Here is a 20077-nt window from a genome sequence, read left to right as displayed (position 1 = left end):
GTGTGAATCCAACCAAGATATATTGTAAGCACATATGTAAATATCACAATGTATCCCCTTCTCTTCTAAAACTATTATATGCTAATAAAATTTAAAAAAACAAACTAGCAGTGTAAAAGGTTAGGTACACACCTATAATCCCAGCACTTGGGAGACTGAGGCAGGAGGCTCATGAGTTCAAAGTCAGAATGGACTACACAGTGAGCCCATGCCCCAAAAGAAGAAGTAGAAGGAAAAAGAAGAAGGGGAAAGATAAGGAAAAGAGGAAGGGGAGGAAGGAGAGAGAGAAGAAGAAGAGAGGAGTTTTATTAGGCCCCGTGGCATACAACTATAATCCTAGCACTTCAGCCCTTTGGAGGAGGAGACAGGGGCATCACGAGTTTAAGACCAGCCTGGCTACATTGTGAGTTCCAGACTGGCCTGAGCTACAAAAGAAAAAAAAAAATGAGGGTGTAGCTCCACCTGGTGCTGTTCAAACAGGCATTTTCAGAAGCTGCTTCCAGCACCCGCCCTGTGTATGCTGTCTTTTCTCTAAACTTCTGGGTACCACCCTTCCTTTTGCCAGCCTCCCATGTGCCCCTTGACTCTGATGCCTATGTTGGATCCAGGGACCTCAGCACCTGCAGAAGAAAATAAGACACCAGCAGAATCAGGAAGTTACCTGCCAATTAAAACTAAGGACCTTAGGACTCTGCTACAGTGGTCAGTATGAAGGCAATGCAAGGCTCATGCTAGCCTTGGGCTGAAGACAGCTTCTGTATTTACAAGGCTGGTTGAAAGTTCAAAGTAGGACACCCTTGATACTAGTGGCCACTAAGGGACACCCATGACCCCTTAGGCAGAAAAATGGCATTCTGGAAAGAAGGAGAAGGAGGAAGAAGGAAAACATGCATGACTGGGACAGGTAAAGCCACGAAATGCAAAACCTGCCATTCAGGTCACCTGGAGACACCTGCCCCGTGGATAGCAACATTGTTCTCATCGCATGGTCCAGAGCTACCTCAGGGCCTGTTAAACCATGTGTTTAGCCAGCTGACTCTCCCCAGGGGCAATTCTGCCTCTCACAGAGGTGGAATTTGACAATGTCTTAAGACATTTCTGTCATAACTGGAGGCAAGCTAGATGCCTCCAGTGAGTCAAGACCAGGGATGCTATCAACCTCCTAAACTGCACAGTGCAACCCTCTAAGACAAGGAATTACCTGACCCCAAATGTCAACAGTGTGGGGTCCAGGAACCTTGAACTTGCCTGAGACCTGCCTGCAGATGGTTTACAATGTGCACACTCATCTTTTCTAACAGGCAGTTGCTACAGCCACCTCTTCATTCCCTTTAAAGTCAGGCTCAGTTCCAAAAGGGCAAAGTTCTAAATTCCAGTGACAACCAGAGTCCTCTCCTCCTGGGCTTCTGGAACCTGGTACTTTTTTTCTGAGTGGGGACTCTTGCCTGCCATCCCCACCCTGCAGCTTCAGAAAGCCCTGGAGGAAGGGGTGGCAGAAACTGCTTGTTACAGGCTGATTTATCTCCTCTCCCCCCAGGTTCATATGTTGCAGTCCCCTTCACACACACTTCTGGATGTGACTTTATTTGGAAATAAGGTTGTTGCAGATGTACTTAGTTAAGGTGAGGTCATGCTGGAGGAGGCTGAGCCCCTAATCCAACATGACTGGTGTTATTGAAGAGAGATGTTAGTCTAGGAATGGGTAGAGGAGGGATAAAGGAGAATGATGGAAGGGGTGAATTCAAGTATGATATATTTGATATATTGTAAGAACTTTTATAAATGCCACAATGTACCCCCAAGCACAACAATTAAAAAAAAAAAAAGAGGGATGTTAGGACCCTGGCACATACACAGAGAACACTGGAATTATTTGGTGTCACAGGCCAAAGAGGTACCAGCAGCCAGGAGAGAAGCCTGGAGTGGGTCTGTCCCTAGTAGGGGTGTGTGTGTGTGTGTGTGTGTGTGTGTGTGTGTGTGTGTGTGTGACTGGGGATTGAACCCCGGGCATGGTGGGCAAGTGCTTTACCACTGAACCACACCCTTCAGTCCCCCTGGCACCTTTTCAGGGAACCTGGCCCTGTTGATACTTTTCCCTTGGATTTCCAGCCTCCAGAACTGTAGGGTATTTTATCACAGTAGTCTCCCCTCCTCCCCAAGCAAATGAATCCCCTGCCTGAGTCAGATTCTGCAGGGGGATTTTTGAGGCGGCAAAAGCTATGACAAAGGTAGTTTTTCCAGTTCCAAGGTCACCAAAGAGCTCCTGTCCTAAGCAACCCATCGCTGGCTCTCTCCAGGGAGCCACTGAGATCTGCCCACAAATGTGGGCAAGGGTGACAGGGAATGAGGATGTACATTGCAAAGGAGGCAGTGGCAGTGATTAGAAGGATTCTCTGCTGTCCAGGGCATAGCTAGACAGGCAGGACCATGGACTCACCAGAGCTCAGCAAAGGTTTGCCACACAGGGGACAGCTGGAGTGGCCCGAGAAGGTTTCTCGTAGCAGTTGGTGGCCGCTGACACACTCTCGCCTCTCCCGAGCATCCTGAGCCTTGTCCTTGAGATGTGCAGGGCTCTTCCCCTGTATGGGACCGAGGTGGGATTCAGGACACGTTCTGCACGGGCTGGACCTTTTATGGCCTGTGCATTCAGCCTCGGCTTCAATCCCAGAGCTCCTGTGTCAAGGACGTTCTATGGAGCTGGTGAAGGAAGAGGTCCGCCACCCCCAGCCCCCTGACCTTTTCCTTCTGCCTGGTGACCCGGCTGCGGAGGCAGCTCAGGCTACGCTTCACTCTGGTGCTCTTGTCATTCTTTTCATTCTTGCCGGCACCGTCCTCGCTCCTGATGTGTGGGGGGATAAGATTGATAAGGAGGGGGCTTCGGGCTTTTCTGAGGAAACTGTATGAGGTGACCTGGAATCCACCTGGAATCTGTGTCTCTGTGGCCTCTTAATTCTGTTGTGATCCCTGCTTCTCTAGCTCCCTCCCTCCCTCATTCACTCAACAAACATTCATGGATGTTTGCAGTGCTGGGAGCCAAAGGGGCTAGGTTTGTAGAGGGGGAAATGCAACATGGTCTTAAGCCTGGGCTGGAAATATTGGTTTGGTCCACCTCTGATCCTTCCCTCTAATTCATACTTTCCAACCCCCACCTCATGTCTAACTAGGCTTGATATCACCTGTTTTTATATTTCACACCTCCCACCAGTGCTCCATGCCAAAGACTGTCTGTCATTTAATAAATATTACCAAGGACAGCCAGGTTTGGTGACTCATGCCTATAATTCCAGCTGCTTGGGAGGCAAAGATTGGGAGGGTCAAAGTTCAAGGCCAGCCCAGGTAAAAAGTTATTGAGACCCCCCCCCCCATCTCAACAAAAAGTTGGGCTTGGTGGTGCCTGCTATGTGGGAGAATTGAGGTCCGGGTCAGCCCCTGGCAAAACCCAGAGATCCTACCTGAAAAATAACTAAAGCAAAAAAAGAGCTGAGGGTGTGGCTCAGGTGGTAGAGTACCTACTTAGCAATCATGAGGCCCTGAGTTCAAATCCCAGTACCATAAAAAAATTAACAAAGTCAGTGATGAACAAGCCAGCCATGCATGCTTCCAGCCTTGGCAGAATCGATTTCCTAGAGGGAAACTCTATTTCTTCACTTCACATGGCCCCTGGAACTTTGCTAATCTAATACCCATAAATGTTTGTTGAGTGAGTGAGTGAGAGAGGAAGGGAGTCTGGGACCCAGAACTGATATTTATTCTTGAAGTTCCTGTTACTCTTTTTTTTTTTTTTTTTGTAGTACTGGGGCTTGAACTCAGGACCTACACCCTGAGCCACTCCTCCAGTCCTTTTTCTGTGATAGTGTCTCTTGATCTATTTGCCCGGGCTGGCTTCAACCACAATCCTACTGATCTCTGCTTCCTGAGTAGCTAGGATTACGGGTGTGAGCCACCAGCATCCAGCTCCCATTGCTCTTTAGGATGAAGTCAATGCTCAGGGGGCTTGGCCAGAGGCCCACCATGGCCACCTGCTGCAGCTTTTTGTACTTACTCAGAAAGGAACTCAAACCAGGTGAGGCTCGAGTGGGTTCCTTCAGGGCTGGTGGACATTCGAGCCCGCTGACGGGCCCTGTGGGATCAGAAGAGACAGATGTCTGTGTCAACAGCCAGCCTGTCCCTTCTCCTGCTCCTCCTCCCTCCCAGGGCTTTGGGCTATGTCTCCACCATCCTGTTGCACACAGGGACATCATGACAAGTGTTCCAGCAGAGGGCAGTAACATGTCTTGGCTGAATCTCTAGCAGGTGAACAGGTCCCTTTTCTCATTTGCTCAATCGTCCACCAAACTAACGCCAGCTTTCTTCTTCCCTGTTCTCCCACCTATCCTGTCCCATTTTTCTCCCTGTGTTCATATATACATACATACATATAAATATATATATTTAGTAGTAGTAGTATGTTTTGAGAGAGGGTTTCACTATGCAACCCAGGCTGGCCCAGGATGTGTTGAAGCTCCATCCTCCCAATCTTAGCCTCCCAAGTAGCTAGGATTACAGGTGTGAGCCACCGGTACTGTGGTACTTGAGCCACACCTCTAATCCTTTTTGCTCTGGTTATTTTGGAGATGGGGGTCTTGCTCTTTGCCTAGTCTGGCCTGGACTGCAATTCTCTTATTTTAAGCTTCGTACTCTTGCAGAGATGACAGGTGTGCACCACCATGCCCAGCTTCTGTTCCCAGGTGAAACGGGAGTCTTGCAAACTTTTTTGCCCGGGCTGGTCTTGAACCTCAATTGTCCCAATCTTAGCCTCCCAAGCAGTTAGAATTATAGGTGTGAGCCACTGGCATTTGGCCCAGTTTTTTTTATACCCTAGCTGTCCACTCTCATACCTATCCCCATACATGTCTTCTCATTTCTGTCCCTCAACACCTGTTCCCCAAATTTGTGCATCCCATACTTTTCTCTAACCTGTCTCCACATTTGTCCTCTCCCACACCTGGTCCCCATACCTGCCCACTGTTATGCCCATCCCCCACACCTGTCCCTCACACCTGTCTCCCTTCCACTTACCCATGATACTGTCGAAGTTCTTGCAGCACCTGTTGCACAATCAGCCTGCAAATGGGGGGAATGAAAACAGCCCATGGTCACCTGGAGTTATATATGCCTTTCCCAACATGGGCCATGACTGCCCAACCAGCCCTGAGTCCTGAGGCAGACCCTAACGGGATCCTGACGCTGTGTAGAGAACACTTCCGTGGGGCCTGGGGGAAGCATAATGTGGAAAGAAACTCTAGGTTATGGGGAAGCTACACCAGATGGTGGCTGACCATAATCAGAACTAGCAATGCTACTCTTGCACTGGCCACTCCCAGCCTTGCCCAGCTCCCCCCCTCCCCAGGCAGTCCACTTGGGGATGTCCCTGTCACAGGGGCAGACACTCACACATGGTCCGGTTCCACCTGGTCCTTTTCCAGACACTTCAAGACTGGGGATTCTAGGCCTACAAGAAGTCCCCACCCCAGGGGGCACAGCGGTGAGGGACCAGCCTTACACTGGCCACCCCAATCCCCTTCAGGACTTAAGAATGCCTGGGTGAGACCTGCTACTCTCAGGTCAAGAAGGAGAGGTGGGACGAGGACAGAGGTCCAGCAGGGGAGGTGTCCACTTGTGATGTGCTAGGCACTTGACCTGAGAGAGCCTAGTTAACTCTCCCAATGACCCTAAGGAAACACACTTACTGTCCCTTTTTAGAGAGGAAGTCACAGAGGTTCAGAGGCCTGCCCCCAAGTGGCATATTTGGATTTAGACAACAAGTTTGAGTGACACTAGAGAGATGCAAGCTCTTTGGCTAGAGGTTCAGAGACAAAAAGGGCTGTAAAGAAAGAGAGAAAAGACAGAGACCCAGGGCAGGAGCAAGGTCCCTGCAAAGCTGCAGCTACATCTTGGCTTGGGGCCCCTCAGAGACTCCCTCCCTGGACCTGCAGGACTCAGCATTCTACCCGGGGACCCTACACCCATTCCACCAGCCCCTTTCCCTTCCAGAGTCCAGTGAAATCCCATCCCCACCCCCACATAACTGGTTTGAATGAGGGAAACTCCCAGGCCAGGCTACCTTGCCCAAGTGGAGTAGACACTTCCAAACCTGGAGCCAGTTCCAGAGAGCTGATCTCATCACTGGACAGCGGCACTGACCTTGACCTCCCTCTTTTCTCTGAGCTGCCAGATTCCTGTGGGGAAAGAGCACGTCCTTGAGCCTGGGAGACAGCATTGGCAGCAGGCTGAGAGTCCCCAGCCATGCATGGCAAGGACCACATCCATAGAAACTGGGGACAACCTACTTCCCCCACCCCAGCTCTAGTTCCCAGCTTCAGTCAGGGCTCCCTCTTCCCCTCCTTCCCTCCAGCCAAGGACTAAGGTCCTGGCCCATGAGCCCCCAGCTGTTAGCTGAAGTCCTGGGACTCAAAGCCAAAGGAATAAGAATTCCCCTGTGGGTCAAGTTCATGGGCAAAGATGTCCCAGGTGTAGCCCACAGCCCCAAGCATACATTCCTAGCTGTCAGCAGAAAAACCCCCTCAGCTGTACACCCCCACCAGACACAGCTTCCTTCCTGCCATGGGCTACACCCCAGGCACAGTTCTTCCAAGCCTGGCTGGGGCTTCAGGATGAGGGGCCAGCCTCCCACTTTCCCCAGCCCATTGGTTGCATTTGCAGTGAAGATTTTCCTGCCACAGGAACTTGCCCTCCCTGGGAAAGACCCTGTCAGTCCTGGGATGCTGTTAAAGTTTGTCTGTGGCTTGGCTCCTCTGAAACTTGTGTTGGAGTCTAATCCCTATTTTCAGGTATTAAGAGGATGGGAACTTAATCCTCTTAGGGTGTTTATTAATTTTTTTTTCCAGTTCTGTGGTTTGAACTCAGGGCTTCACACTTGTTAGGTAGGCTCTCTACCACTTAGGTCACTTGGTCAGCCCTCCTATGGTGTTTAGAGGTAGGGCTTTTGGGAGGTGATTATAATTAGGTAAGATCATTAGGGCAGAGTCCCCATAACCGAATCTTGAGGGCTTTATAAGAAGGGACAGGGAGAGAGATCAAAAGCATACACATGCACTCTTGCCCTGTGATTCCTGTACTGCTCCAGAACTCTGCCTACCTGAAGCCTGTCTCCAGACACCAGCCCTTGATCTCCAGACTAATAAGCCATGATAAACATTTTTTCCTTGAAGTACTAGGATTTGAACGCAGGGCCCTGGACTTGCAAGCCAGGTACTCCACCACTTGAACCACATCTCTAGATCTTTTTATTTTAGTTATTTTTCAGCTTAGGTCTCACTTTTTGCCTGGGCTAGCCTCAAACCTCGATTCTCCCAATCTCTACCTCCTGAGTACCTGGGATTATAGACATGTACCACCATGCTTGGTAACTCTTTTCTTTATAACTCTCCCAGCCTGTGATGGGAGATTATTCCAGATAGAATCTCAGCTGGATGACCCAGTCACGGGCTACACCTCACCCCTCATCCTTCCTCGCCATGATAATTGAGCTGTGGGTAGGGAGCTCCCTCCCACACACTGCACTTCTGGACCCAGAGGTTACACCCACCTTGCTCGGGTGTTCTGCAGGGATCCCACTCCCAGTCAGACACCCTTGGGTCCAGGTCTTCAGTCCCTCTACAGACAGATTTAGAGTGAGGCTAGCCAGTGTTCGAGGGAGACAGGGTCCCTCCTTCACAGCTGAGGCATCAAAGCTGAGCCTGTGGAAGAAGGCGGATATTCATTTTCAGTGGATCTTGTCCACCTGATCACTGCTCCAGGCATTCAGAAACTCTGGGAACCTGCAAGAGGCCCCTCAGGTAAGGAAGGGGGGCAGGCCCCAGGCCTCCCAATATCAGTGGGGTCTGCCTCAGCAGGGAGGGATAGGGGGAGCATGGTTAGATGTCAAAGCCACACTTGCATCACATATCCATCCTTTTGGCACAGACTAGAGTCCTATTTGGGGTGCCTTGGGAGGGGTTGAGGGACACTGGAGGGAGAGTGACTGAAGCACCTCCTCTGCTATTTGATGCTGGTAGTGTGGGGTGCAAGGAGCAAAGCACATAGCTGTGGTGTTTTGTTTCATTTTGTTTCTGCAGTGTTAGGGATGGAACCCAGAGCCTTGTATGTGCTGGGCCAGGGATTCACCACTGAGTTACATTACCAGCCTTGTGTTTCATAAAGACAAGTTTTCACTAGAAAGCCCCAGAGTAGCCTGGAACTCACGATCCTCCTGCCTCTGCCTCCCAAGTGCTGGGATTACAGGCATGTACCACCATGCTGGGTTCATATCTGTGTTTTGATCACAAATGATTTTATGGCTTTGTGCATATGTGTGCAGGTAGTGTGCAAACCACACTGCTTACAGACTAACTAACATTCATGGGTCTTACAGGGCAAGGGTGCAAGTTTGTGGCTGGGCATATGTATATACCTGGTGTGCACAGGCAAATGTGTGTGTTTGAATCTATGTGTTCTGCAGTGTTGGTGTGAGCTTGCACCCCCACAAGGCTCTATGTTTGTGTATGCACATATGTGTTCATGCAAGCACATTTGGGCTGCCTCTGATAGCACAGACACCCCTGGTGGCTCTAGGGCCACAGGAACACAACAGTGTCCTGGGATCTGGCTCTGGCCTCCCAGACCCATTCCCTGCCCTGAGGGTGCATCACAGAGGGTAGGCAGTGGTGGAGAGCTGACCTATGCCAGCCCTCAGAGCAACTTCGTGACCTCTCCCAGCTGCGAGGCAGGGCCTGGGCCCCTGCTGAGCAGGAGAAGGAGGAGTCTCTTCCAGCTTCCTTGACAGGGGTCCCACTCTCTGTAGCTCCTCCAGGCTGGCTGTGGGGAGGCTCTCCTAAGCCCAGGTCCTGGAGATACTCGCTGCCCTGGAGGGCCCCCAAGTCCAGACCGAGGTCTTCTGAGCTCTCGCTGAGCAGTCCTGGAAAATCATCCTCCTGTAGGGACAGTAAAAGAAGAAGGTATTAGCCGAGCTTGGTGGCACACCTGTAATTCCAGCACGCGAGGGATGGAGGCAGAGGATCATGGGTTACATAGTGAGATCTTGTGTCAAAAACAAAAGCAGGAGGAGGAGGAGGAAAAGGAGGAGGAGGAGAGGAGAAAGTAGAAGGGGGGAAGAAGGAGGAGGAGGAAGCGGAAGAATTGTCTCCAGTCAGGAGACCCTGTCTTTCTTTCTCTATCCAACCTGAGCTCAGCCCTGTCCTCACAGCATGGGGATGGGATGGAGGGTTGTCCCTCTGGCACTCTGTTTAACCTGGGCCTTCAAGGCCTCACTCTCCAAAAGGACTTCCATGCCCAATCCCTGCTTCCTTGCCCAGCTCTGGCTCACCTCATTGTTTCTGTCTGATCATCTTACAAAATATACACACTCCCCTTTGCCCCATCCACTCAGCTTCTTTTTAATTTTAATGGACACATTAAATAATTGTACATATTCATGGGGCATATTGTCATAATCTGATACCTGTACACAAGGCAAAATGACCAAATCAGGCTAATGAGCATTTCCATCTCCTTAAACATCTGAGTGGCTTTGAACCCCTCCCTTCCAGTTCTTCATAAAACACATCATAATAATGAAACCTGTTAAATTGTTTTTAAAAGTGGGGGTGGGAGAGGAGGTGGAGGGCCAGGTGTCTGGCTCAAGCCTGTAATCCTAGCTATTCAAGAAGCAGAGTTCAGGAAGATTGTGGTCCAAAGTCAGCTGGGCATTATAGTTACCAAGACTCTATCTCGAAAAAAAACCAACATAGATATGCTCACAGTACAGGAATGAATATAGAAATCTTAAACTGGCTGGGGCCACTGTGGAAAGTGGACTAGGGAGGAGTGAAGAGAACTGATAGATGAACCAGTTGGGGTTGCAATACACATATGCATGGCAACAACACAAGACAAGGAAATTCCCTGTGTAGCTATCTCAATCTCAAACCATCAAAAATGCCATGCTTCTCTTTTTATCTTTTATGTTTTTTCTTCTACAACATCAGAGAACAGGAGGGTGGAACAGGTCCTGCTGGGAAGAGGAGGTTGGCACTGGTGGGAGGGGGAGGTGGCAGGGAAAGAGGTAGGAGGGGGACTAGGGTGCAAATAATGTGTACAGATGTATGTAAATGCAAAAATAATACCTGTTGAAACAGTTGCAGGAATCAGGGTAGGGGGGATGAAAGAGAGCAATGGAAGGGATGAACTCAAGTGTGATATATTTGATACATTGTAAGAACCTTTGTAAATGCTACAATGTACCCCCACCCAGCACAACAATTAGAAAAGTAAAGAAAATACCCAACATTAAAAAAACAGGGCTGGTGAAGTGGCTCAAGTGGTAGAGCGCCTGCCTGGCAAGCACAAGGCCCTGAGTTCAAGCCTCAGTGCCACACACCACACACATCTGAATATTTCAACATTTGAAATTCAAATCTAGCTGGTTGTCTCATACTTCTACTTGCTCAGTTTCGCAGCCTACCCTGGGACGATTCAGCCAGAAGAATGGGTGGTCCTGCTCTAGCCTGGTGTGGGGATTTCAGACACTTCCAGTTTGATGCTGAAAAAATATTCTGCCCAAATCTAGGCCCTGGGCAACTGTGGAATTTGGCCTGCAGGGGGCAGCACTGCAGGGGACCTGCAGGGCACTTCACCCTCACTGTTCTCTGTGGACTTGGCCTTGTCCTCCTTTTTGTTGTGGCAAAATACACATAAGATTTACCATTTTAACTATTTTCAGTGGAGAATTGAGTGTATTGAGCACACTCGCATGGCTGTGCAGCTGTCCCCAACATCTGTCTCCAGAACTGAAGCTCTGTCCCCATTCAACACTAACTCCCTCCCCACCCCAGCCTCTGGCACCCACCATCCTACTTCCCGTCTGAGTCCTGCAGTGCATGTCTGACTTCTTTCACCAAGCATCATTCCCTCAAGATCCACCCACATGGTAGCATGTGACAAAATGCTCCCTTTTAAAGGCTGCGTAATATTCTATCTGCCATACGAATATTTGTGTTGTTATTCACCCATGCATGGATACTTGGGTTGCTTCTGCCATTTTTGTTGTGGATTGTGCTGCTAAGAACGTGTACAAACATGGCTTGTGTCCCTGCTTTCACTTCTTTTTTGTTTGTTTTTTCAAGAGAAGATCTTACTAGGTAGCCCAGGCTTGCCTTGAACTCATGATCCAGTGCTGGGATTATGGGTGTGAACTACCATGCCTGGCCCTACTTTCAATTCTTGTGGGCATACCCAGAAGTAGCATTGCTGCATCGTATGGCAGCTCCGTGTTATTGTATGAGGACTTGTCACACTGTTGTCACACTGTGTTTCTCAGCCCATCATCTTCTCCCACCTCTCCTATATGGACACTGCTCTTGTTTCCCTTGGATGTCCCTGGTGGCTCCTTCTCTACTTCTTCTTACTCTTTTTTATCTTTTCTTTTCTTTTTGGCAACACTGGGATTTGAACTCAGGGCCTCACACTTGCTAGGCAGGTGCTCTGCCACTTGAGCCACTCTTCCAGCCCTTTTTTGTGATGGTTTTTTTGTCAAGATAAGTTCTTGTGAACTATTTGCCTGGGGCAGGCTTTGAACCTTAATCCCCCTGATCTCTGCCTCCTGAATAGCTAGGATTACAGGTGTGAGCTACCAGCACCCAGCTGCTCCTTCAGTTTTTAAAATGCCACCACCCTCTTCAGTGTCATTCTAAATACCCACAGTCTGGCCCAGGCTGGAGTCCACCAGGACAGATTTGTTCTCCTGCATCTTTGGTGGCAGCCACCTCTTGGATCTCGCCTCTCCCCTATGTTGTTCCATTCCTGTCCTGGTGCCTGGATGACCTCCTCCTGACTCCCAGCTCTCTCGCCACTGCCCCCCAAGGCTTCCTCTTGTCCCTGGTTTTCATCTCCTGTAAATATAAACTTGTCAGGACAGTCTCTGGGCCAGGGGCCCGCCTTCCTCCTTCCCTGGCATCTAGCCTCCCTCATCGGAGGCAGAGGTGGGAGCCAGGCCAGAGTCGAGGGGAGGAGGCACTGGGCACAGCTTGTCCCTGTAGCAGCAGGTACACTGAGGGAGGGTGAGAGGAGCCTTGTCTTTTGCTTGGAAACTTCAACCTGTCCAACAACTCATTTCCTGGGTGAGAAAAGATGGAGCCCAGCCCAGAGGGGGCCTTTCCAGGCATCTGATTAAACATTACACACCAGCCCTGACAACCACAGAGGATGAAATATACCCACTACCAGACCTGGGAGCCTTGGGGGATGGGCTGCCCCCTCTTCCCACCAAGGCAACCCATCCCAGGATTTCCCATTGTTCAGAAGGTCCTGGCACACATTCAATTTCAGATAGCACATAGATACATCTTTTTGGGGGTGCGCAAGGATGGAACCCAGGGTCTTGCACATGCTAGGTAAGGCCATCCCCACTGCTGAATCACCCCCTTACCCCCAGCCCAGGTTTTTTGAGACTGCATCTTTGCTATGTAGCCCAAACTAGTCTTGAACTCATAGTCTTCCTGTCTCCGACTCCTGAGTCACAAATACACTTTTATTTAAAAAAATGTAAATAGTTATTCACTTCATTGTCTACTAGAGAAAGTTAACATTGAAGCAACTTTGAACTATTTTTCTGGTCCCATTTTGCCATGTAAAAAAGCAACTTGAGCAGGGCATGATAGTATATGCCTGTAATCCCAGCTATGCAGGAGAATTGAGGGCTGAGGCTGGCCCTGAGCAAAAGTGCAAGAGTCGACATTAAAAAATAAACTAAAGCAAAAGGGCTGGTGGAGTGGCCTAAGTGGTAGAGCACCTGCCACCATATCTCATCATGTAGAAACAAGTGTTCCCAGATCTGAAAAACATCCGAAATCAGAAACACTTCTGTTCCCAAGAATTTTGGATAAGGGATGGTCAACTTAAGAGTGCAGATGGTAGGACTGGCAGAGTGGATCAAGTGGTAGAGCGCCTGCCTAGCAAGTGTGAGGCCCCGAGTTCAAACCCCAATGCCACAAAAAAGAGGGCAGATGTACTGCTTGTTTGAAAAAACCCCAGCCAATGTTTGCACTTCTGTGATGGCTTTTATTACCTTAGCCTGACCTCTGACAAGACCCTAAACCCCTCCAAACCTCAGTTTTCTCATCTCTGAAATGGGCATACTGCTGCCTCTTTTTTTTTTTTTTTTTTTTTTTGCAGTACTGGGGTTTGAAATCAGGGCCTCACCCTTGCTAGGCAGGTGCTCTACCACTTAAGCCACTCTGCCAGTCTACTGCTGCCTTCTTATAGATTATTGCAGGGGTAAAATGAAGTGGTGCTTGGGCAGTGTATGCTCAGAACTTGCACATGGCAACCCCTTGATCAATGGAAGAAGATAATTGTTGTTTTTATGTGTCAGGTAATTTTTGGGGGGCAGATAATACTGGGATTTGAACTCAGAATTCTGAGCTTGGTAGGCAGGTGCTCTACCACTTGAGTCTTGCCTCCAGCCCTTTTTTGCTTTAGTTATTTTTCTGAGTAGGGTCTCGAATTTTTGCTCAGGACCAGTTTCTGTGGTGATTCTCCTACCTATGCTGGTATGACAGGTATGTGCCACTGTGCCCAGCTTATTCGTTGAGACGGGGGTCTTGTTAACTTTTTCCCCTGGGCAGACCTTGAACTGTGATCCTTCTGATCTCGGTCTCCCAAATTGCTGGGATTACAGGCATGAACCAATGTGCCCAATTCTCATGATTTTATATTTTAGGAGTCAGGTCCCTTCCTCTGAAGAAGTCCATGACAGCTCCAAATGGAGTCACTTATTTCCCTGTCCCCACAGGGCGACCTGGAGAGGGTAGACAATTAAGCCCACTTTTATAATCAAGTATGACAGAAAGTTCCAAGGAAGGGTCTGGGGAAGAACTAAGGGAGGAATAGCTGGCCCTTTCCACAGGGTATCAAGGAGGGCTTCCTGGAGGCAGCCTGAAGAATAAGTAAGAGTTAACTAGGTAGAGAATGCAGGTGAGAAAATTCCTGATAACCAAAGAATAGGACACCTAGAGCCATTGGTCTGGAGAACTCACAGTGCTTTCTAGCAACTGACAGATGTTCCTTGTGGCTGGAGGTGCAGAGGGTGAGGGATGGGTGGGGGGGGCAAAGTGAGGATTTGACCTTGAAGTTTCCAAAAGCAGTAGAGAGCATGGTGGACAGTGAACTGTGATTTGCTTTTAGAAAGACGACCCAAGTTGTAGAGAAGAAATGGGTTTGGATGGATCTTCACCCAGGCAGGGCACCTTGGTGAACCACTGTGGTGGGCTTTGCCACAGCAGGGGGAGAATCAGGGAGAGATGTGGGCAGAACTGAGGCCCTTCAGGGGTCAGTGTTTATGGGACTTGGTGACTGCTGGGAGAGAGAGGGTTCCAGGACAATGGCCAGGTCCTCAGTTCTGGTGACTGTGACACAGACAAGGATGGAGGAAGAGGGAGAGATTTGTGGGGAGGAGTTAGCAAGGCTTGGTGTTTCTTCAGGGACTATCATTTCTCTATCACCATGTCACCGACTGTTACAGCTGTCCTCACCCCACGGTTCCTATTGGAAGTGGTCCAGATCCCTGAAGGGCCCAGACCTACACTCCAGCTCTGGTCCTAAGGTGACTTCCTCTGGTCCCTCCATGACCACTCTACCAACTCTTTCCCTGATGGAATCTCTGCATTCCCTTCTACAAAATTACAGGTGCAGACGTGTGGATGCCCTATATGGGTTAGCCATAATGAGTCCTGCCTCCTGGTTGCATAGACCTTGTGAAATGTGGTCCAGATCCCAGATGCTGGGTAGAAGGGACTGTCAGCTCTTAGTCCCTTGCCTGGGAGTCACATCCCTTCCCAGGCAGCCCACCTGTAATCACAGAGTGATATGGGGGCATAAAGGCTTAGCCATCTGCCATGACTTGTCCCAAAGCTTGGCGGCTCTCTCAACAGGTGGAGATTAATGGGAGGTCCTTGGGTCAGTTGTGGATGTGTCCTTGGAGAGGACTGTGGGGACCCCAGCCTCTCTGGCTTCCTAGTTAATCACCAAAGGCCCGTGTGTTAAAGACTTGGTCCTCAAGATGGCGCTATTGGGAGGTGGTGGAGCCTTTAAGAGGCAGGGCCTACTGAGAGGTCTTTAGGACATTGGGGTGTGCCCTGATAGGGAATTGTGAGACCCTGCCTCAGTCTCTCTACTTCATGAAATGAATGGTTTGCTTTACTCTCCACTTCTGCCATGGTGTACTTCCACTGCCAGAGATCCAAATCAGTGGGGACACTTGATTTTGGATGGAACCCTCCAGAACAAAGAGCCCAAATTAACATTTTCTCTTCATAAGTGAGTGTCCTCAGGTATTCATCATCATAACCAGAAGCTGACTGATACAGGCTTTCACCAGACATCAAACCAATGGGGGCTGCCCAACCTTGGATTTTCAGCCTCTAAATTCATGAGTTCTTTATAAAGTACCCTGCCTTTGGTATTTTGTTACAGTAATGAAAAGTGGACCAAGACACCATCTCAGTTCAAGTCCATCAGAATCTTCTCCATGGCGAGCCAACTTGCACCATATGGCTACCGCTGACCTTGGCAGTACTGTGTCAGCACTGTGTTCAGATCACTCCTCAGTCCCTTCCCTCTCAGGATTACTCTCCTAGCAGCCTCATCCTCACCCCACAAGGCAGGCTGGAGGTTGTCATAAGAACCTTTGCCAAGACTCAGCCCCAGCTCTAGCCTAACAGCATAGAACCTGACATGAACCATCCCCTGACTCTATCCAGGGACCCCAAGCGTTCATGGTCTTCCCTTGGAGACTGGAGCCAGGGCCTGTCCTCATCCTTAGGTTCCCAAGACAAGCACTTAGAGAAAGTGTGAGGGCAGAGGGCAAGGTGGGGGGTCAGGCTGGGTTTGAATCTTGACTCATTCACTACAGGAACTTTGGTACATCAGCTCACCTTTCTATGGTGCATTTGGTTTTAACTAGTTCCTTCTTTCCTTCCTTCTTTTCTTCTGTCTTTTCTCTGCTTGTCCATCCATTCATCTATCCATCCTCCCATCCATCCATCCATTCTTCTATCAACCCATATATCCATCCACTCCTCATCTACCCTAGCCATCCATCTATCCACCTGTCAATCCATCCATTCATACTTTCATCTATCCATCTACCCCATCTATCTATCCATCAAATCATCCGTCAATCTTTCTTCCCTTCCTTCTTTCTTTCCATCCATGTACTCATCTGTCAATTCATCCATCCATCCATTTACCTACCCACCCATCCATTCACTGTCCATCAATCCACCTATCCATCTACTCTTTCTTGCTTTTTTCCTTCCTTCCTTCCTTCCTTCCTTCCTTCCTTCCTTCCTTCCTTCCTTCCTTCTTTCCTTCCTTCCTTCCTTCCTTCCTTCCTTGCTCCCTCTCTCCCTCCCTCCCTCCCTCCTTCCTTCTCTCCCATTTCTTATTCTGGAGAGAATCCATCTTCATCACCATTAAACGGGATAACTACTTGGCCACACCTTGATGAGGGCTCTGTGAGCTAATGTAAATAAAGTGCTTGGTAAACACAGGTGCTAAACAAACTGTACTTGCTGCTACCATTGTCATCAGCTCCTGCCTGTCCTACAGCCAGACACCTGCCTGCTCATCATCCATGGTGGAGAAGAAATCTGGGTTCTCAGGTCTCCAGGGTCCACGGCTGCTCCTGGTGGCTGAGGCTGCAGCTCCAGAGTCAAAGGGCTGGACACATGGCTTGGGCTCAGAACCTACAAAGAAAGGAGGGATGAGGTGTCAGGGCTAAGCTGGGAGGGCACGGGAAGCCAGGTCCTGAGTTCTGAGCCTGCTACTGCTTGCCCTGGACAATGGGTTGATGATAGGGAGAGGGGGCTGAGGTCTTGGTAAAGACATTTCAATGATTTTTTTTTGGTAGGACTGGGATTTGAATTCAGGGTTTCATGCTTACAAAGCAGGCACTCTATCACTTGAGCTGCACCTCTAGTTCATTTTGCTCTAGTTGTTTTGAAGATGAGGTCTTGTGAACTATTTACCCCAGCTGGCCTCAAATGACAACCCTCCAAATTTCAGCCTTCTATGTAGCTAGGATTACAGGTGTAAGCCACTGCACCCAGCTCCTTTCAAGGATCTTGAAGCCAGTATGCACCTGCCTCTTCCCCATCCTAAGCCAGTGGTGCAGATTTCTAGCCAGTCACTAGGCTCTTTTCTGCTGAGTTATTTCTCCCTTAGTATTTTTCCGAGCACACCTTTGCCAGCAGCCATCACCAGTCAGTTGAAGTTGGCTCAAGAGATGACATTGGCTCAAGAGATGACATCTCTGCTTTAGCCAAAAGAGCTCATGTGCAGAGGATGCTAATGGATCCATAGACCCAATGCAAGCACTGGAGGCTTGGGTCCACACATTTGCAGGAGTGTCTCAGACAGTGGGACTTCAATCTCCTTCTTCCTCTCCCCCTAGCTTATATTGCTTCTGAATTTTGAGTCCTAAAGGCTTCAGAATTCTGGGGACCTCTGGGAAGCACAATATAGGAGAGAAAACAAGGAATGTGGGACCCACCAGATTGTTCCTTCCAGGACCTGTCAGGAGTGGTTGCATGTGTTTGGAGAAGACATTTCTCTGAGCCTCAGTTTCTTCATCTGGGAGTGGGTATGACAAAGGACCACCTTTCAGGACTTTGGCAAGGGCAAAGGGGTGTACCATGTGGCGTGCATTAGCCTGGATACTTGGTTATTCTTAGCCACCATTCTTGCCTTCCAGGAGGGCAGGTGTTCTGGCTTGATCCTAGGTGTTGGGCAGAGTCCTTTTCTGCTTATTCCCCAGTCTCCACACTGCAGCCAGCAAAGGCACCCCCTGCCTAGTTGAGTTCTAAGGGAGTTTATATGAATGCTGATCTCTTGGTCTAACCCTGGCTGTGTCCCAAGTTCTGCCTTTTAGTCTTGTCCCTGTTTGAAGGACCTGCTGCCTGAGATCCTCCTCCATTCCAACTCTAATACCATGTGCACAAAGACCTCAATCCACTTCCTACACAAATCTCTGTCTGCCCCCACCTTCCATAGGCCACTGTGCCTCTCCTGAGCATTGTTTCATTGCCTTGATAGCTGGACTCCTTGCACTCCCTGTCCAACACACCCTGGGCCCTGCTGAAACCAAGAGGATGCATGGATGGGTGTGTGAATGGGTGGAATGAAGGATGAGAGAATGGAGATGGATAGAAGGGTGGGTGGATGGATGGATGAATGAATGATTGGAGGTTTAACAGAAGGATGTATGCATGTACAGCTAGATGGATGGGTAAATAGATAGACAGGAAGGTGGATGGATGGATGGATGGATGGATGGATGGATGGATGGATGGATGTATGGATGAAGATTGTCTGGAGGCTCAGGACGAGGGTGAATGTGGAGGAGAGAGAACAGACTGATGATGGAGACACATGTAGACATGGACTAACATGTTCATAGGAATATGAATATGCAGTATATGCCTGAGGTGGGGTAGAGATAGAGGTGGGGAGTGGCAGACACCTTTGGAAATGTCAAGCTGGGTTCCTCTTCACTCTATACCTTGGCTTCCCTGTGGCTCGGTGACCTCATTTTCCAGGTTGCTGGGGACTGTCTTAAGTTTGTGTTGCTGAGTGAGAATATTTTTCTGCAGTATCCTGGGTTTCACACTCCCAGTTTGGGGGGATACATTGTGTGGTCTTCCTGCATATAACAATCATAGCTAGCAGAGAGGGGACAAGATAGAGATTCTCCTTATCCCAGTGGGAGGTGAGTCAAGAGGGGGGATGGGACAGAGCTATCTGTACCCACTTCACATTCTCTCTTTCCTCCCAGCTGTGTATGTATAACCATTGTCCAAAGTTTTGGGAACTTGAAGAGTATACAGTTTGGGGGGTCTTCTTTGAGAAAAAGGGTATAAAAATATGAATGCAAAATTGCTGGGGCCTCTGGGAGATAACTAGACCAGCAGAAAATAGCCAAAGTGGAAATAAACACACTTTATAAATAGATGAAGGGAAAAAAGAGTCATGTGCACTTATGCATGCATACAAAAAGAACAAGGAGATTAGAAAAACAGTCTGGCAGTTTCAAAAAGTTAAGAGCAGAGTTAGCATATGACCCCGAAATTCCATTCCTAAGTTACTGCCTCAACGAATGGAAATCAACCACACACCCCAAAATTTGTGCACAACTGTTCACAGCAGCATTATCCACAATAAGCAAAAGATGGAAACAACCAAAATGTCCATCAGTGTGGACATACAAAACGTGGTATAGCCATACAATGAAATTTTATGCAGCCATAAAAAGGAATAAAATTCTGCCCAAGCTAAAACGTGGATGAACCTTGCAGACATGTTAAGTCAAAGCAACCAGTCCCCCAAACCCATGTATTACTTATTTCCATGCTGTAGTTTGAATCCTAAATGTCCCCCTAAAAGCACATGTGTTGAAGATATGGTCCCCGTGCAGCAGTGTTGAGCTGGGGACTTTGGGAGGTGAGTGAATTTTATGAGTGGATTAATCCATTAATGAATTCATGGCTTAATGGGCTGTTGGGAGGTGGTGGAAGTGCTAGGAGGCGGGGCCAACTTGGAAGACATAGGTCACTGGACGCTGTGCAGCCCTTCCCCGTCTTTCTTTCTGTTTCCCTGTCACCATGAGGTGAGCTGTTCTGTTCCACCACAGGCTCCCCGCCATGATGTTCTGCCCCATCACAGCCCAGAAACAACAGAGCCAAGCGAATGTGGACTGAAACTTCCAAAACCATGAGCTGATTTTCTCAGGTATTTTGTCACAGTGACAGAAAGCTGAGCAACACATTCCACTTATAGGAAATGTTCAAGACAGGTGGATCTATAGAGACTGAAAGTAGATTCGTGGTAGCCAGGGGCTGGAGAAAAATGCAGAATTATGAGGTGATAGCTATGAGGTGTTGATTTCTATTTGAGGTGATTAAAGTATTCTAAAGTTGGCTACGATTACACAACTCTGCAAATATACTAAAAGCCATTGACTTGTAAATTTTGAGAATAAGAAGTT

General features: G+C 48.8%; 1 protein-coding gene across 1 annotated transcript in view; it reads right to left on the bottom strand.

Moving 5' to 3' along the window:
• Arhgef18 (Rho/Rac guanine nucleotide exchange factor 18) overlaps positions 1-20077 on the bottom strand; it is a 92709-nt gene that overhangs the window by 61749 nt on the left and 10883 nt on the right. Inside the window, exons 2-10 of the mRNA XM_020175650.2 lie at positions 16657-16781; positions 8719-8972; positions 7589-7739; positions 6104-6218; positions 5434-5491; positions 5059-5103; positions 4043-4120; positions 2737-2839; positions 2438-2579 (exon numbers count right to left, since the gene is read on the bottom strand). Of these exons, the coding sequence (XP_020031239.2) occupies positions 2438-2579; positions 2737-2839; positions 4043-4120; positions 5059-5103; positions 5434-5491; positions 6104-6218; positions 7589-7739; positions 8719-8972; positions 16657-16671 (961 nt within the window). The 5' untranslated portion in view covers positions 16672-16781. The remainder of the gene's footprint in view (positions 1-2437; positions 2580-2736; positions 2840-4042; positions 4121-5058; positions 5104-5433; positions 5492-6103; positions 6219-7588; positions 7740-8718; positions 8973-16656; positions 16782-20077) is intronic.

This window comes from Castor canadensis, chromosome 14 (genome assembly GCF_047511655.1).
Source record: "Castor canadensis chromosome 14, mCasCan1.hap1v2, whole genome shotgun sequence".
Classification (NCBI taxonomy): Eukaryota; Metazoa; Chordata; class Mammalia; order Rodentia; family Castoridae; genus Castor; species Castor canadensis.
This window is presented reverse-complemented; position numbering and strand designations above follow the sequence as displayed.